This window comes from Hyla sarda, chromosome 3 (assembly GCF_029499605.1).
Source record: "Hyla sarda isolate aHylSar1 chromosome 3, aHylSar1.hap1, whole genome shotgun sequence".
NCBI classification, from domain to species: domain Eukaryota; kingdom Metazoa; phylum Chordata; class Amphibia; order Anura; family Hylidae; genus Hyla; species Hyla sarda.
Window position 1 is genome coordinate 130,623,030 of NC_079191.1, and position 27,191 is coordinate 130,650,220.

At 39.5% G+C, this 27,191-nt stretch overlaps 1 protein-coding gene across 3 annotated transcripts in view; it reads left to right on the top strand.

The window, feature by feature from the left end:
• The window catches only part of RSRC1 (arginine and serine rich coiled-coil 1), a 378,613-nt gene that overhangs the window by 116,004 nt on the left and 235,418 nt on the right, over positions 1-27,191 (top strand). For all 3 annotated transcript variants that reach the window (XM_056565034.1, XM_056565036.1, XM_056565033.1), the window contains exon 5: positions 16,589-16,625. In XM_056565034.1, coding sequence (XP_056421009.1) covers positions 16,589-16,625 — 37 coding nt within the window. The remainder of the gene's footprint in view (positions 1-16,588; positions 16,626-27,191) is intronic.

Below are 27,191 nucleotides of genomic sequence, written 5' to 3' on the forward strand. Positions count from 1 at the left end.
AAAAGGTTCCTTGGCACATTTTAAAAGTTTTGCTATGTGACGGTACCCATTTAAGGTATAGTAAACTTTCATATACACATGAATCATTAACAGGGATAAATCCTTGTTTAACATTACTAGGAGCTCCCGATTGTTGTGTTAAATTAGTACAGTGGGCATTGGATGTTTAAGTGACTTTTTAATATTCTATGAGGTTTGGGATATTGAGCTGCACAACATACCATTATTATAGAAATGCTATTTGGTTAGCAGCAGGATAGCAGTTGTTGTTTTTCATACACATCTGGGTGATTTCAGGATTTATACTGTGATTGTTAATACTTAATTGTTTTAAAAATCAACAACTAGTAACAATTCTTAACCCCATTTTATACTAAGTTCACTCTCTCCAAATGTTTTCAAAATATAAGATTGTATTATCAACATTGTGTATAGGTTGAGGGAAAATTTATGCGGATAAAAAAAAAAAATAGGAGCCCTTTAATTAATGTGCCATGTCTTTCATTGTGGGTAAAAAGCCACACTAGTGCTCCAGGGTATGTCTTGCTCCCACAATGTCCACACACTGGCGTATCGCAGAACTGTAGACAATATGAATACCAATTGTTCGCTGATATACTCTTCTATCCGGCTGCATAACCTGTAATCTATGGAGGCTGAATTAAGTAGCATATAGCTTTTGTCACCCCTTATCCGAGCTGTGCACTTGTAAAGAAGTGTACGGATAATCGCCTAAATCTAATTAGGGGTTAAAAGAGGCCATGACTGTGATGTGGCAGCGAGACACCTTACTGTATCAATCCTGTTTGCGTTTGAGAAATAAGGTTGTCATATTGATTATTCAGATGAGCTCCTATTAGCTTTGGCTCAGCGGCCCGAGCACAGCTGAATCAGCTGAAGTCTTAGGGTTTTTTCTTTCTGGGAGAAAACATGCTATGGGCTAATTTTGTCTTAATATAGTTTACATTCTGGAAACACAGGCTTAGCAAGGTGAAGACTGATTCCAACTTCCATCCTCTACAGCAGTATCCAGAAGTGGTTGGACTGTCTGTTTTGGACATACAAAGAAAACTTATATAATGACTATTAATGGCGAACACCATTAACATTAAAACAAGGTTCTCAGTAGGTTACATTTTTGGAATGGGAAAAATTCTGTTCTTTTAAAAGGGGTTGTCCAGTTTTTAAAACTTTGTTGTTTTAGCTTTAACCCCTTAAGGACGACGGGCGTACAGGTACGCCCTGATGTCCTGGTACTTCAGGACCAAGGGCGTACCTGTACGCCCGTGGGAATTCTGGCCCCGGACCGGGATGGCTGCTGAAATCACCCCTGGGTGATTGGTGCAGTCCGAGTCAGCACCAATCACCCTTGTCTTGCAGGAGTGATTGGCACGGGTGCTGCCTAACAATTGGTGTGATTAGTCAATGACCTGTCCTGCTGGGTGACATCAGTGGGTGATCGTAAGTTGGGGAGGCTCACCGGGCTTTGGTGTGGCTGCAGTCCCAAGCGGCAGCGGTGGTCTGTGGCGGAGGGATCCAACAGCAGGAGATAAGCGCTGTTTGCCTTCTGCTGTTGCTTAGCAACAACTCCCACCATGCACAGACAAAGGGCATGCTGGGAGTTGTAGTTTTGCAACAGCTGGAGGCACAACTGCAACTCCCAGCATGCCCTTTGGCTGCCTGGGCGTGCTGGGAGTTGTAGTTACGTAGTTATGGAAAAGTGTGCCTCCAGCTGTTGCATAATTACAACTTCCACCATCACAGACAGCCAAAGGGCATGCTGGGAGTTGTAGTATGCCAACAGCTGTTGGATAACTACAAGTCCCAGCATGCCCTTCGGCTGTCACTGCATGCTGAGTTGTAGTTTTTGCAACAGCTGAAGGCACACTGGTTGTAAAACACAGAGTTTGTTACATAACTCAGTATTTTGCAACCAGTGTGTGTTCAGCTGTTGCAAACTACAACTCCCAGCATGCACTGATAGACCGTACATGCTGGGAGTTGTATTTTTGCAACAGCTGAAGGCACACTGGTTGCAAAACACTAAGTTAAATAACAAACTCTCATTGTTTTGCAACCAGTGTGCCTCCAGCTGTTGCATAACTATAACCCCCAGCATGCACGGATAGCCAAAGAACATGCTGGGAGTTGTAGTTTTGTACATTCACATGGGTTGGGTTTACAGAGAGTTTCTCGTTGCAAGTTTGAGATGCAGCAAATTTTCCTCTGCAGCTCAAACTCGCGGAAAACTCGCTGCGAACTCCCGTTGTGTGAATGTACCCTAAAAATACTACACTACACCCACACAAAATAAAAAGTAAAAAATGGAGCCTCCAGCTGTTGCAAAACAACAACATATGGGGTATTAGTGCCACATATGGAGTGTTTCTGTATTCGGGAGAAATTGCCTAACAAATTTTGGGGGGCTTTTTCTCCTTTTACCCGTTATGGAAAGGTAAAGTTGGAGTCTACTCCAGCATGTTATTGAAAAAAAAAAAATTGCTGGTGTTGGCCCATACTTTTCATTTTCACAAGAGGTAAAAGGAAAAAAAAGACCCTCAAAATTTTCAACGCATGAACGGAAATACCCCATATTTTAACAAGCCTCAGGAGTGAGAGCACAATGTACATTTGAGGTGATTTGCACAAGGGAGGCTGATCATTACAGCGGTTCTGACATACACGCAAAAGAAAAAACCCACATGTAACCCCCATTTTGGAAACTACACCCCCCATGGAACCTAACAAGGGGTATAGTGAGCCTTAACACCCCACAGGTGTTTGAAGAATTTTCGTTAAAGTTGGACGTGAAAATAATTTTTTTAAATTTTTTCACAGAAATGCTGGCGTTATCCCACATTTTTCATTTTCCCAATGGGGAATAATAAAAAATGCCCTCCAAAATTTCTAACACATTTCTTCTGAGTATATAAATACCCCATATGTGGACGCAAAGTGCTCTGCTGGTGCACTACAGGGCTCAGAAGAGAAGAAGCACCATTGGGCTTTTGGAGAGAGAATCTGTCTGGAATTGAAGGCCATGTGTGTTTACAAAGCCCTCATGGTTCCAGAACATTGGACCCCTCCCCATGTGACCCCATTTTGGAAACTACACCCCCTACGGTATGTAACAAGGGGTGCAGTGAGCATTTACACCACACTGGTGTCTGACAAATTTTTTGAACAGTGGTCCGGGAAAATGAAAAATGTAATTTTTCATTTGCACAGCCCACTATTCCAAAGATCTGTGAAACGCCAGTGGGTGTAAATGCTCACTGCACCCTTTATTACATTCCATGAGGGGTGTAGTTTCTGAAATAGGGTCACATGTGGGGGGGGGTGTCCATTGTTCTGGTATAACGGAGGGCTTTGTTGATGCACATGGTCCCCGACTTCCAAAGGATAGGGGGTAAGATGCCTGATCGCGGGTGTCCTGCCGCTGGGTACCCCCGTGATCTTGCACGCCGCACCCCATTAAAATCAGTCCCCGGAGCCTGTTCGCTCTGGGTCTGATTACTGTCGATCACGGGGATGGAACGTTGTGACATCACGGCTCTGCCCCCGTGTGACATCATGGCTCCGCCCCTCAATGCAAACCTATGGGAGTGGGCGTGAATGGTTAATGGTGGGCATTAGCGAGATCACTGATGTCCGCCATTAACAGTGGGTCCTATCAGCAGCTCCTGCATTTGCTTCAAAGTCCTCACCGGACATGCATGTAATTATCAGGCAGTCAGGGCCAAAGGTATATCCTGTGTCCTCAAGAGGTTGAAAAATTGTGTGCAGGAGTAGCAGTGATAATAGCAAAAAGAAATATTACTTTTACCTAGTGCTGGACGGTATACTGGTTCGTATCGAATACCGACATTCCCCCCCCCCCCCCCCCCAAATAATTATCAGCTGCTGTGCTGTCCTGTGCACGGGCTTCAGAAATAAACAAAATAAACTTCAACTCTCCTTCCTATGTTCCCTCCGCTGCTCTTGCTGCTTCCTGGGGATGGAAATGTCACAGAGCAGTCAGCCTATCCCAAGCAGCAGCGATGACCCACCTCAGCCAGTGATAGGCTGAGCGCACTGTCATGTAAGGAGCCGGCCGGCTTCTTACATGACAGTGCGCACAGCCTATCACCGGCCGAAGCGAAACATCGCTGCGGCCGGTGATAGGCTGATGGCTTTGTGACGTTCCCATCCCCAGGAAGCAGCATGAGGCTCGCATCGCTGGACCGTGAGGCTGGTAATGGGGGACGTAGGAAGGTGAGTTAAAGTTTATTTGGTTTATTTTTGCAGCCTGGGCACAGGATAGTACAGTACAGCACAGCGGCTATTAATTATCGGGGGGAGAAGCAGCGCTCACAGGTCACATATGATTAGTCCCCCGATATGGTTGACAGCACAGCGCTGCGCTGAGCTGATAGACTGGGGGAGGGGGGGGGGGAGGAGGAGAGGAAGCAGCGCCCACGGGTCACATTATACCGTTAAATACCGTGGAACCGCCATAATTTACAAATATACCGTGATACACATTTTTTGTCATACCGCCCAGCTCTACTTTTTCCTGTGTGGTCAGCATTGGTGTGATTTAGTGCATAAATTAGCAAATTATTACAAAAATTGCAAATGATAAATTGTCGACAACTGTAAAGAAAATCTGTACAGTACATACAAATGGATAAAAGTGATCTGTGTAAAAAGTCATAGCACGGCTTGCTGCGACTTTTTTTAGGGGCAATTTTATACACAAAAGGATAAAGACAATGATAAATGAGGAGACGTGTCTTTTTACATGCCTCTCTATGTGGCCATTTTTCCTGAGATCTTGCAGTTTCCATACTGGCTTCTAGGCCTAAAACTAAGGTCTCAGAGAATGCCTGGTAACCTCTCCAGTTCATCTAAATAGGACAGGCCCTGCCCAGTGTTTCCTATGTCCATGAGTGCTACCTTAAAGCATATCACTAAATGCTGTTAACAGCTCAAGAAAGATGGTAGTTCCCATAATAATGTACAACAAAAATAGAAACTGATTAGATAAAAGGAATATAAGTGACACGTTCCCTTTAAGTAACAAGCTATAGACATTTAAAACCCTTATTACAATAAATATCTTCAACTTTGTTTTTCTGAGCATTTTTCCAGTGGAAAAAAAATTGAACTATCTATATCCTTTGTTATATTTTACTTAGAAGACTTCACTATGATCCTATTCTGCAATGTCAGTTTTGATATGTATTACAGCCAGTCCCATGGTTCATGTTTTTATTGGCATCTCTTGGGTTAATGCCCCCACATTGTTTTCTTGTATCAAATGCTTCTTATTTTGCCACAACAGACTGCAGGCCTCAAGGAGCAGAGAAAGAATGGACACAGATGTATCCAAATATTTAATTTTGCCTAAAAGCAAGTGCCGGCAGATAAATGCCCATAAAGGGATTTCTTCCTTAAGCCCCGTGGATTTTCCTCTTTCCTCTTTTTTTTGGCAACTTTTTGTGTGAGTTAGAAATGAAAAGCATTCATCCAGTGCCCTAAAGAACAGCTCTGCTGAATGGAATAACAGCGTAATATAGCATTGAAGGCAGAATTGAAAGTGATTATCTAGTTAACTCTTGACAGTTACCTCCAGATTGAAAAAGAAGTGGCAGGCTTGATTTGCAAATGAATTAGAGCTTTTTCATTTGGTGCCAGGATCATCTTTTTATATTCTGATATGACAGATGCTGTGTTCCACGCTTTTGTCCCTCCTTAGTCTAACACTAGCAAATAAAAAACAAAGGATAATGGTACTCATTTTATTTGCATCTTTTCTCCAGGAGTTTATGCTTTGTGTGGAAGTTTTTAATATTTGATATTCTGGAAAAAAAATTAGCAAATTGTTCTGAATTCTTTTGTCTCTGCAAGAATGAGACTTTTTTTTGTTTACGTAAACTAGTAATTGGGAGGTGATTGGTTTTTGGTTCTTAATCATTTGTGTGTCCAATGAGAGCAAACTTTCTGGTTTTAACTTATGTCTGAGCAATGGGGAATGAATTGATGGAATTGTAAAATGGATTGGGTAAGTGTTTTTCTTTTTTTTTTTTTTTTAATCTTTTTTTTTTTTTTTTTTGTCTCTGCATCTTTCCCCATCTGTTTTTTTATGCCATCATTTGTATGACCAAACAGTGTTTCTGAAGATAATATACTTTTATATGTCTTGCATACTATAAGTTATGTAAGTTTTGAAGATCCAGACCAATAATATTTATAGATCATTAGCTGAGAGTACCGTGAATTTCCCAGTCTTTCTACCTAAACATTGTGGTATCGGTATAAGTTATCGGTTATCAGCCTGAAAGGTCACAGATTATCGGTATCGGCCCTAAAAAATCGATATCGGTCGATCCCTAATCCTGACACTAGGTATTCTTGGCACCTGCCTGCCGGACAGTTGGCAGGATGTTTAGAAATCTCAGGCAATCTCTGCAGCCCGAGGGTAACACCATCAGGAGTTGTACTGGAAGTCCCATAAACTTGCATGGGACTTCAGACAAAAAAAACTACCGTTACAAATGAGGACGGGTTAGTGTTGATTTAACGCTACTATATCTTTAGTTGACAAATAAGTAACGTGTACCAAGTTTTATAGAAATATCTTCAGCCGTTTGGAAGTTATGCTGGAACATATCTTGGGTTGAAGATGGATATGATAAAGCTGAAAATATGTGACTAAGTATCATCATGGGTGATGGCACCAATGACATAAGGTGTTTACATCTACAGCTAGTGTTTGGTACATGTTTTAGAAAGACTGGAGACCATACAACGTATAGAATCCAAATTTTCTATTGCAATTTTAAATAAAATAAAAATTAAGGCTGAACATTTCTTATAATACTCCTATTAGAAATAGTTTGATACACAATGTGTAGTATATTCTATTGCTGACTGCTTCCTGTAAATTTTGTTCAGTAAAAATATCTATTACTTTTATACAAACACTGCTTGCATGCGGGCTTCCAGCTGCTCAAATACCTTAGCTATGCAGTGAAGTAGAGTATCCATGACAGCTGATCTATGGTTAAGAAGATTCCTTCAGAAACAGGAGAAATAGGCGAACAAAGAATAAGAAAACAATAAATTAATAGAAAACACACTCCCTTTGTGGCCTTGTTATCACAGATTCTCCTATTTTGTAGTGTTTCTAAATTAACATGCTTCTATTTAACTGGCGCTTTCTGTGTGGGAGCGTGTTACTGGGCGCATGTTTGGCTGACATGGTTATCTTTATAGGTCTGTTTTCTTCTGTAGCACTTTACTTAGCACACTATTGGAGTAATTCATTGGAACAATTATCAAAAGATAGTGTGAAATGGACAAGAGTTCACGAGCTACATTAGGTTGGATCATCTTTATCAATCCCTCTTTTTGCTTTTATCCTGCCTTGTCTCTCCACAGCTAATGTCATCTGTCATTTAATGTATACACAGTCCTTATCTTCTAGTTACTATCTTAGTTCATTCTTTGTATACACTCTTATGTTACCAATTACCTCTCTATTGGTTATAATATAATTTTTCAGTTCAGTTACCTGTGACATTTTATTTTTTATTTTAATCTCAAAGTTTGATTTCTTACTCTTTAATAAATAATTATAATTATAATGATCCAGAGAGGACAATCTCAATGAGATTATCGGGGTATCCGACCACTGGGACCCTTGCAATCTCCTGTACAGGGCCCCGACTCTTCCCTGGAGTGGTGCGTAATGACCCTTGCTTGAAATGGCAGCCCCCCCCCCAAATTATCTAAAACTTATCCCCTAAGTTTTTCCCCATGATAGATTTCCTTTAAGTACTGAATACTTTGCCTACTTTTGCAACTTGGTAGTAACAAAATTGCAAATCCCAGTAAAAGCAAAACAAAACTATAATGCTTACCATTGTACTCAAGCTTATCAAATGTCAGTATTCACTCTTATTAGTAGCTCTTAAGAGTCCTTGGAAGTGCTGTCTGCGTGAGGGTGTATGCAGTCACTATGTGCATTTCCTGTCAGTTTAGGTGCCACTTGGTGAGAAGGGGCACATTGACGGCTTTTGTTTAGGCATCCTAAGCATGTTTCCTCCTTCCTGTTTTGTTTACCTGTTATTTCAGAGCTTCTTGTCAAGCTTTCTCATTGAAAAAAGTAGCATCACTACAACTCTCTGCTTCTTCTTTAATTCTTCTACACTTTAATGCACTTTATTTTGTTGAAAAGCAAGGTAATAACTGTTATGGTGATATTTAGTGAGTGTCCATGTGTCCATGGATCCCTTTCTTACTGATTTGTAGAATTGCCATTTAAGTTAATGTTGCCTGTTTTCTCTTGGTCAATAGACCATACTGGCATCACAGTTTAAGCCTTTTTAAAGTTGGAAGCTTGTACTGTAACACAGCATTTCTTGAACAGGAAATGATGTACAAAGACACCAGGAATTGCTTTTGATTTAACTTTGCCATTTTAGTATTTTTTTCAATGCATCTATAATGAAAAATAAACCATGTTGCAAATGGTTTAACTTGTTGTTTGGAGCTATGTGTCTCCATGTTTACAGAGTACAAATAAACCTTGCCGTTTGTACATTAAAGGGGTACTGCAGAGAAAAGTAACTTATCCCCTACCCACAGGATAGGGGACAAGTGTCAGATCGCTGGGGTCCGACTGAGGGGTTACTTTTCGCTGCAGTACCCCTTTTAACGGTATGTTTACACTGCGGAATCTCCGCTCCCAGAATTCTGTGAGCGGAGATTCCATCTGACCGCATGGCACTGCGCCATTACCATTGATGGCTATGCAGTGCTCACGGACTTCCGCCCAAATAATTAACATATTCTTTCATTGCGCAGAACAATTTCAGCGGTGGAATTGTCCGCCCCTTAAATTTCTTAGTGTGTACGGGTCTCACGGAAGACCCATTTACACTGATGGTAATATTCACTGCGTGTAATTCCACTTGCGGAATTCCGCTCACGAAATTCTGCGGGAATTACGCAGTGTGAACTTGCCCTAATACTTCGTAACTCATCTTCGTTGGTTAGCAAGATGTGAGGGATAGGAGAACATGGCATTGCAACAGCCTGATTGGCCTACACAAGATTTCGTAGGCCTTTATAGAAGCTGGAAACACAAATAGACAAGTTATTAGGATTATGTGTGTATATAATAATAAAATGACTTGTGTATGGAACAATACAAAACTGCGTGTCAAAGTAAAGTGTAGAAGTAGAAACAAAAAGACCAAAAGACGGTCGCCTTGTGTGTTACCCTAGACAAAGAAGAGGGGGTGTCCCTTGTTAGAGGGAGGTACAGGCTCTAATAAACGGCCGCTCACCATGAGCGTATAGGAAATACACATATCACCCTGTATAGGGGTTGTAAAGATGGTATGGATCCTTGCAGCCCAAAGGTCCCAGGAACAACCAGCCGGTGTCCTGCAAAGGTACTGGATAGGAAATGCGGAAAAAAACCTTGGCAGCAGGCGCTCAGCAATCCAGTAGGAAGTATCACACTCTGGTCATGAAGTGAGGAAGTTCAGCTACTTTATTCATGTACAGATATGATGTGTTTTGGGGTTAATCCGACCCTTCTTCAGATTGACACAGTACTGAAGAAGGGTTTTTTTCCCCGCATTTCCTATCCAGTGTCATAATAAAGGGCTGCCTTCACAACAATAAGCAAATATATATATATATATATATATATATATACATTTTTAACATATAATATAGTACTGTAGAAAAAAAATCTATAACCCTATCTTAAACCTTTTTTTTTTATAATTTATTTTTTCATTGTAAAATATTGTTTATGGATATAAATGATGCATACATTCTTCAGCATGCCAGTGGTTGTAAATGAAGGCATCCTTCCTTTATCCCCATTATTCCTCAGTTGGTCAGCTTCATGTTACACCTTCATGTTGATATCTGTGCTGCCTCAACTACAAATCGGATGAGCAATCCATGTCACTTTCTCAAAATTATTACATTAAACCAAGTGGATTCTGATTGATAACCTAATATTTGACTAATGTAAAGCATCAATCTTCACCACTATATTAATTATTTAATATTACAGTCTAATTCAGAAATCGATGTGCAGAAGGAGCGGAAGGGAAACTCTTGGTTCCCTGAAGATTTAAAACAGAAGATGATTAAAAAAACAGAGAGACCTGCAGTGCTCGAATGTGTATTCTCAATACAAATCTTTATTCATTTGCCAATAATCTCTTCCCGTTCTGCACTTCAGGATCATGTTATCAGTTCTGAGGCCTGTAATTGAATTAGGGCTGCTTTCAGCGGAGAGGCAAAGTTGTACAAATATTGATAAAGTCATGACGGGGACAGCACAGCGCACAGACCACTAAATAACATCCAGGCACTGCATCAGGGAGTTATCCGCTAGTGATAGAAAGCCTTTCCGTCTCTGCTAAATTAGCTTCATTAAGAAGGTTGCACTTAAATGTCTCAATAAATGCTCAGGACTTCATCTCTGTCTAGATAATGGACGGCTCAATTCCTTTTCCTTGTTAATGGATTCTCATCAGCTTTTCAGCAGCCTTGTGCTTAAACCCTTGAAAATAATGACCTGTTGGCAAACATTCTTGACCTGGACAATTTTTCCCCCTAAATCCTTTCAGTTTTAATTCCAGCACTGACACTGCTGTCGAGAGACTTCCTCTTCTATAACAGCCTGTATTAATTGACAGTTTCTTTCTTTTAAAGAGTCAAGGCAGTGCACTGTTACATCTTGCACAAAATATCCCTGTTTCCTTAATGGAGAGGGGCCACCACAAACCTTCCCTCTGGGTCAAAAGGCACCTGCAAGTGTCCAGGATTGATGTCTTCCCTTCACCAAAGCTCAGAGAGGACCTACATCCATCTGGGTGAAACGACTGGTTTACATTCATGAGAAACCTGGGACCCAGGGGTTGCTTCAAGGAGAGAAACCTGATGGCCACACACACCTTCCCTAGACCTCCAGGAGGGACAACCCAAAAGGGCACTACACCCTGAAAAATTCTTGTGGATAAACACAAGTAGAAAGTGAAAACACAGTGACAAAAAGAATAAATATTAAGACTTGCTTTGTATAGTACAGACCAGACATCTGGCCAGATCTATAAAAAATTTTCATAGTGATAAGCAACCAGAAGGCCCGGCAGCTGGTTGTGCGTGCTCTGAAGAGTGATCCCATACCTGGCACCCCGTTCTTCTGCACCTTTGCTCTTACCATATCCAGAGATAATGGCCACAACTGAAAGGTTGGGTCAACCACAAGGTAGCCATACTGCCAGACCCTGTTACCTGAAGCTTTCGCTCCATGCATATAACAGTATTCATTTTGTCTGGCTCCCGCTATACTACTGATAAGAACAGATTCTACTCTCGATCTTAGCCAAATGGCAGAAAAGTCCTAATGTAATTAATATACCATTTGTTAATTATTATTTGGCTATTGACTTGTACTCCAAACCTACAAGGAAATTGTGAAAGGAACATAAGCTTTGCCTTGCCTGCCTATGTTATCTGCTATTATTGACACTGCTAGTAGTAAACAAAATAAATCATGTAAATATTTGGGTTCGCTTGTAGGTCGCTATTGGAATAAACCTCTTGGTTGCTAAAAGTGGTAGAGGATTGATGTCTAGTATGTCCCTTGCAGTAGTGGAGAATCACTTTACAATTCCTTTTACATGGGGCATATGTATGAATGTTCTTTCCCAATCATTTCCCATGGTAAACATATCAGTAAGTTACTTTTTTGTTTATCACATCAAATATGCAGACACAGAACAACCAAGCAATGCTCAGCTTTCATTCAAGAGCAGTTTAACCCCTTAAAGGGGTACTCCACCCCTAGACATCTTATCCCCTATCCAAAGGATAGGGGATAAGATGTCTGATTAGGGGGGTCTCGCCACTGGGGACCCCCTGCAATATAGCATGCGGTACCCACTTGTTTCTGCTCCGGAAGCGCTGGAGGGTCTGGGCCCCGACCACCGGAACGGAATCCGTGACGTCCGACTCCACCCCCGTGTGACGTCATGCCCCGTCCCCTCAATGCAAGTCTATGGGAGGGGGCGTGACATCCGTCACGCCCCCTCCCATATACTTGCATTGAGGGGACTGGGCGTGACGTCACACGGGGCGGAGTCGTGACATCACGAACTTCCGTGCCCGAGGTCGGGTGCCAGACCCTCCAGCGCTTCCGGACAAGAAACAGGTGGGTGCTGCATGCTATATTGCGGAGGTCCCCAGTGGCGGGACCCCTGCAATCAGACATCTTATCCCCTATACTTTGGATAGGGGATAAGATGTTTAGGGGTGGAGTACCCCTTTAAGGACGCAGAGATTTTTTTTTGTTTTCCTCCTTGCCTTTTATTACCCATAACTCAATTCAGTTTTCCACCTAAATTTTTTATGCGGCACCAATTGTACATTGTAATAACATCACTTGTTTCTAGAAACAGCACCACTCTTGTCCTTAGTTTGTGTGCAGTTTTCAGCTCAAGTCCATTGAAGTGAATTGAAGTCATAATACCACACACAATGCAAGGACAGGTGTGTGTTTTTTTTATTTTTAAGATATGCATGTGGCCAAAACCACGCTTGCATGCTGTGGATGCCACAAGGAAGTTTTAACTTTTATTTCCTACAGTGATTTTTATATGAGCATGGATGCTTCTCTATGTTCTTGGGAGGCAGTAGTGCTTGTGTAGCTACATTTTCTGGATGTGCAATTTTATTGTAACAATATATTTTAAAGGCTTGAGCTAACTATATACCCATACCAAAATCTTTATGGTAGAATGAGAATTCACTTGAGAGCCTCTTGGCAACAAAAGTTATTTTGCTTCATTTTATTTAATGATATTTGTGCTATGCATATCATGTATTGGGTAATGGTTGATCCAGCACCAAACATATTCCACTTAAGCAAACCAGAAGAAAATGTGCGACGACTTATGATATGATCTGAACATACAAAAATAAATAGCTTGAAACTGTTAGACATAAACCATTTACATTACATACGTAAGTTTTATAACTGTGCTTGACAGTGTTCAGTGCAAATATTTACAGCAAATTGCTGGTATTTCACAATCGACATAGGCTTTTCAAGAAACATTTTGTGTTTTTATCTTTGTTTTATGTGCTTTAGTTATATAAGTTGTAATATGAATTACTAGACCAAAACAAAAAAGCTGTCCAATATATGGCCCTAGTACACTGCTTGACTCTCACAGAATTTAATGGGGTAATCTGGTGGAAAACTTTTTTATTTATTTATTTTTATTTTTTTATAAATCAACTGGTGACAGAAAGTTAAACAGATTTGTAAATTACTTCTATTAAAAATTCTGAATCCTTCCATTACTCATGAGCTGCTGAATACTACAGAGGAAATTATTTTCTTTTTGGAACACAGAGCTCTCTGCTGACATCATGAGCACAGTGCTCTCTGCTGACATTTCTGTCCATTTTAAGAACTGTCCAGAGTAGGAGAAAATCTCCATAGCAAACATATGCTGCTCTGGACAGTTACGAAAATGGACAGAGATGTCAGCAGAGAGCACTGTGCTTGTGATGTCAGCAGAGAGCTCTCTGTTCAAAAAAGAAAATAATTTTCTCTATAGTATTCAGCAGCTAATAAGTACTGGAAGGATTCAGAATTTTTAATAGAAGTAATTTACAAATCTGTTTAACTTTCTGGCACCAGTTGATTTATAAAAAAAAAAAAGTTTCCCACCAGAGTACCCCTTTAACCACTTAAGGACCAAGGATGTACCAGTACGTCCTGAGTCCTTTCCCTTTCTATAACGCGGAGCCACGCGCTATTAACCCTTTAGACGCGGCATTCAAAGTTGAACGCCGCATCTAAAGTGAAAGTAAATCACTGCCGGTTAGCTCAGGGGGCTGTTCGGGATCGCCGCGGCGAAATCGTGGCATCCCGAGCAGCTGTGGGACACGAGGAGGGTCTCCTACCTTGCCTCGCAAAAAAAATTCCAAAGTTCAAAATAGTGTATTTTTGGTCACTTTTTTATATCATGAAAAAATGAATAAAAAGCGATCAACATGTCCGATCAATACAAATATGGTACCGCTAAAAACTTCAGATCACGGCGCAACAAATGAGCCCTCATACCGCCCCATATGCGGAAAAATAAAAAGTTATAGAGGTCAGAAGATGATAATTTTAAATGTAGAAATTTTCCTGCATGTAGTTATGATTTTTTTTTTCAGAAGTACAACAAAATCAAACTTATAAAAGTAGGTTATCATTTTAATCGTATGGACCTACAGAATAAAGAGTGCGTCATTTTTACCGAAAAATGTACTGTGTAGAAACAGAAGCCCCCAAAAGTTATAAAATGGCGGGTTTTTTTTTCAATTTTGTCTCACAATGATTTTTTTTCTGTTTCGCCGTACATTTTTGGATAATATGACTGATGCCATTACAAAGTAGAATTGGTGGTGCAAAAAATAAGCCATCATATGGATTTTTAGGTGCAAAATTAAAAGTTATGATTTTTTTTTAAGGTAAGGAGGAAAAAATTAAAGTGCAAAAATTGAAAAACCCCTGGTCCTTAAGGGGTTAAAAGTAAAGACTGAATTTTTGGATCTTCTTCTTTTATTGGCACTATATTGGGTTTGCAAAAGTTGAGATTGAGTTGAGATGCCAAAACATAAGAAACACCTCCAAAAGTCCCTATTTTAAAAACCATATCCCTGAAGGAATTTATATAGTGTGCTTTTGACCAAAACAATTGTTTTATAGAATTTATTAGAATTACCGTAGGTAATAAAAATAAAAACTTTTCCAATATTGTGTAGTTACAACATAAAATGTTCTCATTTTAAATACACAAGAATTATTGCTGTTTGGGCATACGGTAGGGCATAGAAGGGAAGGAGCACCATTTTCATATTTAGCACATACTTCGCTGGAACCATTTTTGGACATAACTTGCATAATTCTTAAATTTGACAGAGCTTTGTAAAAGCTTGTTTTTTGCACAATGAGCTGTATTTTTTATTGGTACTATTATAGGGTACATATGACTTTTTAAAAGGTCAGCCTGTTCACCCACACTAAAACCAGGTCCTGTAAGCGCTCTGCTCATTACAATGTGAGAACTGAATATAGTCAGTCGGCGCATGAATATGTAAATTAAGCCATTGAGGCCCCACCTCTAGCGCGCAGTTCACTGAATTTAGCAGACGATCTTCTGGAGGACATATCTCAGGACCTACTGGACATATTTTAGTTAGTGACCCCTTGTTTGACTGTTCACCCACACTATAGCCCAGTGTATTGGATTTAGTATGGGTAAACAGGCTGACAGATTTCCTTCAAGTTTGATACATTTTTTTTTGTGGAGATGACAAAAAAAAAAATTTCGCTGCTTTTTATTTATTTATGGTTTATGTTTATTTTTCAGGTTGGCACAATTATGTTTTCTTTTTTTGCCATATTTTGACTGACAGAGTTGTGTGAAGACTTATGTTTTGCAGGACAAGCTGTAGTTTTTAGTGGTACCATTTTTGTAATGCATGCTATCTTATAATAATTTATCAATTCTGGTGGTGTTTGTTTAGAAGAATAATTTTTTTTTTTTTTTTACGATGGATAAATAACATTTTACGATGGATAAATAACATTTATGTCCTTGTGCCTGATGGAGTCTACTCCGAAAACGCGTTTGTGATTTGGACGAACTATAGCAAGTTAACTACCGTATACCTACTTCTAATCAAGATTTATTGAGCGCCTTGAGACACAGTCTGGTGAATTTTTCATACAGTGTATATTTTAGTTTTATAGTACACATGGCACCAACCACAGGATCTATAGAGTTATACCAGTGTGATCCTCAGTCTCTGCAGTGGGAGCCCGGATGTATTTGAAAGCAAGCTCCTGCCCCCTGTCGTGTGTGTTCTGCTTCTGAGCGCACAGGATCCCCATGATGTACATGTGAATAAAATAATAAAACTAAAGGGCAAATGATCTAGCGATCACTCTTGCGTACAGCCATACACATTTTAGTCCATACTGGTGAATACAGATGTTAAGACTGGCCAAACATGATCCGATACAAATGTAGGACTTCATTTTATATGATAAACTTGTTTTATTGGTCAGCTACAACAATTGATTGATTGAAATTGATCATTTTCATCTAAGGGGCTTGAAAGCATAAATTAGGATGTATCTTGGAGGAGTGCAGAAATTTAAGTTTTTTTGTTCATAAAATAGAAGTCAAAGTCCTTGAACTATTTTGCCCAGGTATTTTGAGGGCCCAAGAGGCCTTCTTATTTGTGTTACATATGTGTAAAAAAGTTACTATAAATGAAGACATTTGAACCTTCACTGGGAATATTTAATAGATGTTATGTAGTCTTTTTTCATGTAACTGTTTTAGATGTATTATAAATGTTTTATATCGCGGTGCTACTTCAGATAACTCAATACAATTCTGGTCAATATTTAAACGTCTGGGAGCTGTGGGCAAATGTGAATAAATTGTGTTGGACAAGGATTTAGCAAGTATTTAGAACTTATGTTCTTCTCTTTCAGGGACTCGGTAAACATCAAAGCTGGATTAGAACATCTGGTAAGTTCTACATTTCTCTTGAACATTTGCATCATCTTTGATATCTGCATTCCAAATGAACACTTTTCAATGAGCTTTGAATACCTTGAATTGAGAAAGTCAACTATTTCCCAAAGGGTTCGCTTACCATTATTATGTGATGGGACTTACTCTTTTATTTAGTTTATCATCTCAAGGGAATATAATTTTTTTTAAATTACCTTTTTTATTTTGATGTGGAGATGAAATGAAAGAGGGAACACAGTCATTGGATTGATGATTGTTTTAATTATCAGCAATTAGAAAAAAAATGTCTGGCTGTAGATTTTTGGCACGGCAGGATCTGAAAAGAACAAATGTGTTCTACACACACATATTGTCTGCATAAATGAATAGGGTAAGATATGTATTCTTCCTGTGTGTTTTATTTTATGTGTATTATAATTATTTAAAGAGACCATGCTCTGCTGACAAGTTTATTTTAAATAACCATATTCCTCATGAAAAAAGTACTGCAGCACCTTTTCTTAGAACTCTGATATTACCATTCCTCTGTTATTCTTCCTGTAAATATATGAATAAGGTAGAGTTGGTGGAAGAACTGACAGGTTTAGTCTTGCAAGCTCAACCCTAATCTAGATATACCTTTTGTTGATAAGTTAGGGTGCATTATGTCCATAAAAATGCTTTTGTAAACTGTCCAAGACAGTCGGAGAGAGGTGGCCCAGGATCCGCAATACTTTGGAGGGCCACACATCGCCTTTATCAGACTGTCACGCCTGCTCCTCCTCTTGACAGGGCTCGAGTTCCTGTGACAGCCCTGAGTAGCTGTCCCTGGTATGCATGGAGCAGGCCCTCAACTAGTAGTTCTCAATTGGCTATTAAGTCATACATTTCTGTTATGAATAACAGCAATGGCACTACACAGATTGTAAGAAAAGCTGCCCTTGGCTGTTCTGGTAAGGTAAATTAAAGTACTAAAGGCGTTATCCCACAATCAAAAGTTTTCCCCTAGGATCAGGGATAAGTAGCTAATTGATGGAGGATCGGACTCCTGAGAGCACCACTGATCACAGGAATGGAGGTGAAATGTCCACTTAAACGAAGGGAGTGCTAGCTGGACATGCAAGGTGCGCACCATTCATTGCTGGGAACATTTAATTTCCATTCTCATGACCTGTAAAGGTCCCCCTGACCCTCAGCCAGTTATCCCTAGTCCTGTGGGTAGATAATATTTGTTTGCATGTCATGAGACTCCACAGGTCTTCTTTAAGTTAATATGCGAAATTAAACTTTAGGTACAAAAAATAACTTTACGACTATGTTCACATATCTTAAAATTTTGCCTGTGTATTTTATTTTACAACTGCAATGAGGCCACAAAAAAGTGTGCACTAATTAAAATATGCAGCTGAGTTTTATGCTCTGTGAATATAGCCTAATCATGCCTCTGAGGGCACAATCCAGTTCTTAGCACAGAACTGCAATAGACTTAGAAAGAACCAAACGAGAGGTTACACCCACAGGGCCCACCAGCCAGCGGCAGCCTAGTGTAGTATGCCCACGCCTAGGAACAGAAAGAAGTCTTGCAACCTTGGGCATAGGGGAACCCAGGCTTCACCTCTCTGACTATCCTAGGCGACTCCTGGAAGATTTCGAAAAAAAAGCATTTTTTTTAGGATATTTAACAACCTTATCAATAGTTATCAATAAAGGTATGCCTGTGTGTACAGCTTAACAAGTCTATTTTATGGGACAGATGCACTTTAACAAAGGCTCCTAGGGCTGGCATGTACAAGATTGTGCAAGAGTAGTAGAACATAAAAACTACATAAATTTGACATTTCTGTAATCATTTTGTTTATACTATCTGGTAAATGCTGTGTAAGTAAACAAAGGTTTATCCCCTAAAAACAAACCTTCATATGGTTATGTACACACACATTATTTTTTTCAACAACTCCTCTGTTAGGCCCCTTTCACACTGCTGTTATGCTCCGGCAAATTCGGTCGTCAAACTCCCTCACTTTATATTTTTTTTGCATTTTGCCAGCTGTAATTTTGCCAGAGCATAGTGGCACATTACGGGTCCCGATTGACCCCATTGTATTCAATAGCAGACGTTATTTTTGGGGAGAAAAAACCGAGAAAAAGACTGTGCGAGCACAATTTTTTTTCTCTGGCTTTTCTCGATCCTAAAATAACAGGCTTCACACTGCCGGAGACAGCCAGCAGTGTGTACGTAAACTTAAAGGGGTTATCCACCATAAGGTGATTTTAGTACGTACCTGTCAGACAGTAATGGACATGCTTAGGAAAGATCTGCACTTGTCTTGGGGCTAAATGTGGCTAGCTTTTTATGAACTGGTATTTCCTGACTACAAATCCCACAATTCCATTTTCCTCCCTCCCACACATCAACCACCCCACTTATTGAAACATAAATGAGCTGCATCCATTCAAAAAACCTGTGGTTTTCAATCAGGGTGCCTACAGCTGTTGCATTAGTTGCAGATTGCTGTAAAAATGTGCTGTAAAAATGTGTTAATATACTGCACCTGACTTGACAACCGTGTAATATTTAGTTGTGTTGGGTCCATCAAAGCCGTTCTACCCTTTACAGTGGTTCTTCGTCTCTGAAGAATAGATAGGAATCCCATCATATTGTTGTCCTGTTGGGACAGCCTATACAAGTATTATACACTTGGGCTTCATGATTTTTACAGGGTGTGGTGGGAATTTTATTTTATCTGTATATAGTTACCTGTAATTAATCTTATTATATTTGTAATAAGTTAGGTGTTTTGTTTTTGTAATTTTTCTTAAGCCTAATCACAAATTTTTTTCCAATAATCATGTGCTCTCATTGCCCTACCGATCATGTAGCAGAATATTCTTGACCTTTTTGTCCTTGTGGGTAGGAAATGCTGTTGTGCCGTTGTAAGTAATGTAGAGTAATCTATCATTAATAGCTTGTGGTTTATTAAGAGATAACTGTAGGTTCTCCCGTTGTTTCTTGTTAATCAATACTTGCAAATGTGTTTCAATGCAGGCAATTTCCAGGCTGATATATTCTGTCTGTTTGTTTAAAGCGGCACATAAATGTAGATGATGCTACAAGGATCACCACATTTCTTTCTATATAAAACCTAATCTAAATGAAGGGATGAAGTCCAGACCCAAGCCAGATAATTTGTGTTCCCTACAAAGCAAATGAGAAATGTGCTTTTATATGGTCTTGTAAGAGATTTGCTCGAACGGTTAAAATGCAAGTGCTGAATGTAATTGGTTGTCATTTAATATATGGCAGCTATGAAGAGCGGTATGGAAATGTAATCATTTCAGATGAATCCATTGCGATAGTATTTGAATATTTTTTTATTTATTTTTTGCATGTCAATAGTTCTTTGCCTATATTGAAATGCACAATTAATGCAATGATTCCTATATTTGATCTAATGCGTAGTGGAGGACCTTATGTGAGTGCTTTATGATATTTGCTAATATATAGTTTTATGACACAATCTAGTCAGATATGTGGATTAACATCAGTGTGTGCGATGTGTGTATGCAGTTGTTTGTTGTAACTAGAATGCTTTATTGTCATTTTGATGCAACTGATTCTGTGCATGTTACATAAGGTTTTTGTTTTATTTTTTATTCTCATACAGTTTCATGGAGTTGGTTGTGTATAAATGTAATATATGCTTGTTATAAACACCAATGTGTATTATGCTACAAACATTCCTAAAATTATATTAGGGATATTAATCCTTAGAAGGTATCTAAACTATCTTAGCTTTAGTTTTACACTATCTTCTTAAAGAGAGTTTTATTCCTTGAATATCATTTTAGAGTCTGTGTACAGATGACTCTATGACTTAGATATCAGTAGGCTTATGGTTTAAAGCAGTGGTCTCAAACTGTGGACCTCCAGATGATGCAAATCTTCAACTCCCAGCATGCCCGGAAAGCCGTTGGCCGTCCGGGCATGCTGGGAGTTTCAGTTTTGCATTATCTGGAGGTCCACAGTTTGAGACCACTGCTTTAAAAGGAACCTGTCACAACTTTCCTGCTGCGGAAACAATCAGTGAGTCTTCACTGGCTTCTTCCCACCACCACCTTTAAAGGGGTACTCCGTCGAAAAATATCTTATTCTCTATCTAGAGGGTAGGGGATAAGATGTCCCGCCGGTGGAGACCCCCGCGATCTCCGATGCGGCACCCGGTCATCCGTGTATGGAGCGAACTCCACTCTGTGCTGGATGACTGGCAACTACAGCCGCCACGCCCCCTTCCTTTCATGTCTATGGTAGGAGGCGTGAGGGCTACGTACTAGCCGTCACAGCCCCTACCCATAGACTTGAATGGACGGGCCGTGGCGTGACAACATGAATGCGGAAGCTCCAAGCTTCCATGTTCCGAACTCCGCTGCCGCCCTGAGATCGCGGGCGTCCCCAGCAGCTGGACCCCTGGGATCAGTCATCTTATTGCCTATCCTTTGGATAGTGGATAAGATGCCAGCAGGGTAGTCCTAATTTATTGGGGACCACCCTGATAATGCCTGGTTCTGGAAGTATGAAAGTAATGACAGATTTGCTTTAATGGGGTTCTCCACCATAAGGGGATTTTAGTACTTACTGGCCAGACAGTAATGGACATGCTTAGGAAGGATCTGCGCTTGTCTTCGGGCTAAATGGCTATGTTGTGAGATTACCATAACACTGTGGCTAGCTCTTTGTGAACTGGTATTTGCTGTTTGAATTTTACTCTTTTGCTTACAAAAGAGGAGAAGAGAACTGTCTGATGACGTGAGAACCAAAATTGTGGAAAAACATCAACAATCTCAAGGTTCCAAGTCCATCTCCAGAGATCTAGATTTGCCTTTGTCCACAGGGTGCAACATTATCAAGAAGTTTGCAACCCATTGTCTCCCTGGGCGTGGACGGAAGAGAAAAATACATGAAAGGTGTCAACGCAGGATAGTCCAGCACCATCAGTGTCAGCGTGAACTATCTGTCATTTAAATGAAATAAAACGCTATGGCAGGAGACCCAGGAGGACCCCACTGATGACACAGAGACATTAAAAAGCAAAACTACATTTTGCCAAAATGAATTTAAGTAAGCCAAAATCCTTCTGGGGAAATGTCTTGTGGACAGATGAGACCAAGATAGAGCTTTTTGGTAAAGCACATTATTCTACTGTGTACTGAAAACAGAATGAGGCCTACAAACAAAAGAACACAGTACCTACAGGGAAATATGGTGGAGGTTCAATGATGTTTTGGGGTTGTTTTGTTGCTTCTGGCACTGGGTGCCTTGAATGTGTGCAAGGCATCATGAAATCTGAGGATTGCCAACGGATTTTGGGTCGCACTATACAGCCCAGTGTCAGAAAACTGGTTTGCATCTGGGTCTTCCGGAAGGACAATGACCCCATATGTCATGGATGGCAACAAAGCGCTAGAGAGTTCTGAAGTGGCCAGCAATGAGTCCAGATCTAAATCCCATTGAACACCTGTGGAGAGATCTTTAAATTGCTGTTGGGAAAAGGCGCCCTTCCAAAAAGAGAGACCTGGAGCAGTTTGCAAAGGAAGAGTGGTCAAACATTCCGGCTGAGAGGTGTAAGAAGCTTATTGATGGTTATAGGAAGCGACTGATTTCTGTAATTTTTTCCAAAGGGTGTGCAACCAAATATTAAGTTAAGGGTGCCAATAATTTTGTCCAGACCATTTTTGGAGTTTGGTGTGACATTTAGTCCAATTTGCTCTTTTTCCTCCCTTTTTTGTTTTAGTTCCAATACACACAAAGGGAATAAACATGTGTATAGCAAAACATGTGTTACTGCAATCCTTTTCTGTGAGAAATACTTCATTTTCTTGAAATATTTCAGGGGTGCCAACATTTAAAGCCATGACTGTGTGTGCGCGTGTGTGTGTGCACGATATCCTCCAGCTTGCCAATGCTGGATTCAGTAAATAGTCCCAATTCCTGCATACAGCACCAATCACAAGGTCCGGTTAAATGCAGGCTTTAAAACTTTATTGCATCAGAGCATACAAGATGCGATGTTTCGGCTAATAAGCCTTTCTCAAGCAATGCATGTATGTAATATTTATATATGTATGTATGTATATATCTGTGTATGTGTATATATATATATATATATATATATATATATATAGCATAACTTCTACCCTTGACATCTGTTCAATGCAGATTCATTTAAAATAGAATTCTCATATGTGTGTGAAATATGGATTTTATATGAAAATATCAAACAAGAAGAGACCTGACTCGCCTAAACAAAAACTGGGCAGCAGAACAGAGATATTTTCAAAAAAATCTGTTACAGTGTGCAATATTAAACATTCTGTTATAGCGCTGTTTAACTGTTTGCAAAACCCGTATGTGCGATTTAGAAAAATAAATAAATAAAAGGATAAAAAGAACTTTTTTTGGTCTCATGGAACCTATGCCAATATCTTTTGCTCAAACATATTAAACTTTAAATAAACTACGCATCTGGATCCAGACACCAGCGTCTTTGACTTGAAGTAGACTTAACGGGAGTTCAAGGAAGCATTGTTTCTGTGTTTACAGACATTTGACTGGAGTTTATTTATTTTTTTTTACAGTTTTAGACGCATGTGTCAAATTCAATGAGTATACAATGAAATCAATTAGCTAGTTCTTTTACGTTGTTAAAAGTGCTAGAAATCCTATCCTGTTTCGTATGCATTCCATCACATCTGTTTTAGTCTTGGTGCCTTATCTTACAAATCACCTGTAGCTGGTCTCTTTACCTGAATTGCCTTGTCAGTCACATTACCTCACATATATATTATGTTACAAGGAACAAAGTGAGGAAAAAACATGTTTTACTATTACTTAAAAATAAAATTAGAGTTTCTGTCTAATATTCAGCTGCTTTGATTTTGTGTATCCAGACACCTTCTGTTTTGTGGTTTGGTGAGTTTTAGACTAACTGTTTGTCTGTCTATCATCTATCTATCTATAATCTATTTTATATCTATCTATCTCTTATCTATCTGTCTTTCTGATATATATCTGATATCTGTCTGTCTATCTCATATCTATATATCTATCCTACAGTATTTATCTAGCAGAAAGGATCTTTCCACAGCACAAGAAGTCCATACAAAGGTGCATTTTTATTCCATCCAAAAAAACAACACATGCCAAGCCAGCCAGCCATACAGGCACTTTTGTATGGACTTCTTGTGCTGTGGAAAGATCCTTTTTGCTGTCTTAAGTGTTGAGCCTCTGACCAGGGTCCCAGAATCTGCGTGCACCACTAATATTTTTTTCACAAGCTGTGCTGATCTTCTCCCTATTCTATCTATCTATCTATCTATCTATCTATGTAGCTGTAGTTTCTCTATCACTTTGTCGCTATTTGTACAATGTGTACATAGATATTTGAATCGTCGTGTTAGTTATAACCATTTCAGAATACTAACCAACAATAGAGTACTGGAATAAAGTTACCTGTACTGCTGGTGGTATGTGGGCCATTGCTAAAAGCATTTTCATTGCCGTCATTTTCAATTGACACTGAGGTTAATGGGATTTCATATTCACCAAACCTGTAAGTAGAGCCATGAGTAATAATGTGCATTGATCATGAATGTGGGATGGTCCAACAGTGGAAACTGGTTTTCAGTCTAGAATAGTTGTCACATTTTCTTTTACCTTTACATATTTTAGTTCCTCAGCCCAGTTTTTCCCAACCAGCTGTTGCAAAACTACAACTCCCAGCATGCCCGGACAGCCTAAGTTGTAGTTTTGCAACAGCAGGAGGCACACTGGTTGGGAAACACTGCTTCAGCCCATATTTATACTAGGCAACATCTGAGATTGATACTCTACAATGATTGAGTATAAATTGTTCTTGTAATACTTGCAAACATTTCAACAAAATATCTCCGGTTACACGTTGCATCTTAACATAAAATTTCAAAACGGAGATGTTATTTTGTAAATATCACTACTAACCCCTTAATGACCAGGCCCATTTTGGCCTTAAGGACCAGGCCAATTTTATTTTTGCATTTTTGTTTTTTCCTCCTCGCTTTCTAAAAATCATAACTTTTATATTTCCATCCACAGACCCATATGAGGGCTTTATTTTTGCATCACCAATTTTACTTTGTAATGACATCACTTATTTTACCAAAAAATGTATGGTGCAACCCCAAAAATATTATTTATGTGGAAAAAATTGAAAAGAAAACAGCAATTTAGCAAATTTTGGAAGATTTTTTTCATGGCGTACACTTCATGGTAAAAATTACATGTTTTCTTTATTCTGTAGGTTAATACGATTAAAATGATACCCATGATATATGCTTTTCTATAATTTTACTGCTATAAAAAAATCGCAAACTATTTTAACAAAATTTTGACCACCTATAACTTTCTCATTTTTCCATATACAAAAAAAAATAAATTCGGAATAAAATGTGACAAAAATGCTGAAATTTGGGACTTTATTTTTTTTTTACATATACACCGTTCACCGTACAGGATAATTAACAATATATTTTGATAGCTCAGACTTTTACGCATGCGGCGATACCAAATATGTTTATTAATAATTCTTTTACGTTTTTTTTTGGGTGGTAAAATGGGAAAAACGGATGATTTAAGTTTTTATTGGGGGAGATTTTTCAATTTTTTTTTTACATTTTAATAGCAATCATTTAATTGTTAATACTGTTCAGTGCTATGCATAGGGCATAGCACTGACCAGTGTTATCGGTGATCTTCTGCTCTGGTCTGCTCGATCTCAGACCCGAGCAGAAGACCCCTGGAGACGAACAGAGGCAGGTGAGGAGACCTCCGTCCGCCATTTTGGATGATCGGATCCCCGCGGCTGCGCTGCGGGCAATCCGATCATCCATTTAAAGTACCACACTGCCGCAGATGTCTTGATCTGTGTTGATCAAGGCATCTGAGGAGTTAATGGCGGACATCCGCGCGATCGTGGATGTCCGCCGTTACCGGCGGGTCCCTGGCTGCTGATAGCAGGCGGGACCTGCTGCACATGACGCGAACCCGTTCCTGTACTCGTGGTCATGGCAGAGCGTAAATGTACCTCATGATGCGTTAAGTACCACGGTGCCAGGACGTACATTTACGTTGATTGTCGTTAAGGGGTTAATGCCAAATCACGGTTTAACTTATGATTAAAGAAGTGAATTGCTTAAGTGTTTTCACATACTTCTCGGATATTGTATTTCAACTATCTAAATGGTTAAGATGTATGCATATTGGAATAGATCCATGGCAAGGTATGGTGGGATTAATTTGGCTATAAGAATAGTAGCTTACATGTTCATATTAACAACACAGCAAAAGTTCTGCTGACAACTTTGGGAAGTTTGATCACAAACATGAGATCTTAAAAAAAAATTGCACTTAAATGGGCACTGTCAGATTCAAAAACGTTTTCATTTTTGTACATCTTAGCAAAACATTAACCTTTCTAATATACATCATAAGAAAATTTGATTTACTGTGCATAGAAATCATGGCTTATAAAATCCTGGCTTTGTCCAAGCTGAAGCAGAGGCATGGACAAAGTCCAGTAAGGGAGGGTGGGCTAGCACTCATGTGCTGTCTGATAGGACAGGAGAGAGCACAGAGGAGTCCTATCAGACAGGAGAGAGCACAGAGGAGTGCTAGCACTCCTCTGTGCTCTCTGCTGTCTAATAGCACTCCTCTGTGCTCTCTCCTGTCTGATAGGACTCCTCTGTGCTCTCTCCTGTCTGATATTACTTCTCTGTGCTCTCTCCTGTCTGATGGGACTCCTCTGTGCTCTCTCCTGTCTGATAGCACTCCTCTGTGCTGTCTCCTGTCTGATAGCACTCCTCTGTGCTTTCTCCTGTCTGAAAGGACTCCACTGTGATCTCTCCTGTCTGATAGTACTCCTCTGTGCTCTCTCCTGACTGATAGCACTCCTCTGTGCTCTCTTCTGTCTGATATCAGTCAGGAGAGAGCACAGAAGAGTGCTATCAGACAGGAGAGAACACAGAGGAGTCCTATCAGACAGGAGAGAGCACAGAGGAGTCCTATCAGACAGGAGAGAGCACAGAGGAGTCCTATCAGACAGGAGAGCACAGAGGTGTACTAGCCCACCCTCACTTGTTCTTGCCTGTGCTTCAGCTTGGACAAACCCATGATTTTATAAGCCATAATTTCTATAAAAAGGAAATTACATTTTCCTAAGAATATTAGAAAGGTAAATTTTTTCCCCAAGATGTACAACATATCAAAAGTTTTTGTGTCTTACAGTGCCCAATTAATATCAAGTTATTCTTAATAAAATTGTTTGTATTCTACTACACCTGAAAATGTGAGCTTTCCTAAATAATTCCTAATTATGAATTAGAAAAATCAATAAACAGAATAATTAAAAAACAATCAAATGAAAAAAGGTATATATTATATAGAAATATATATATATATTTATTTATTTAATATAAAACTAGTTCTTTCTTTGTAAGATAGTAGCTTTATGCTCTGATCTTCTCTTCCAAGCCCCTTCTTGTCTAGGTTAT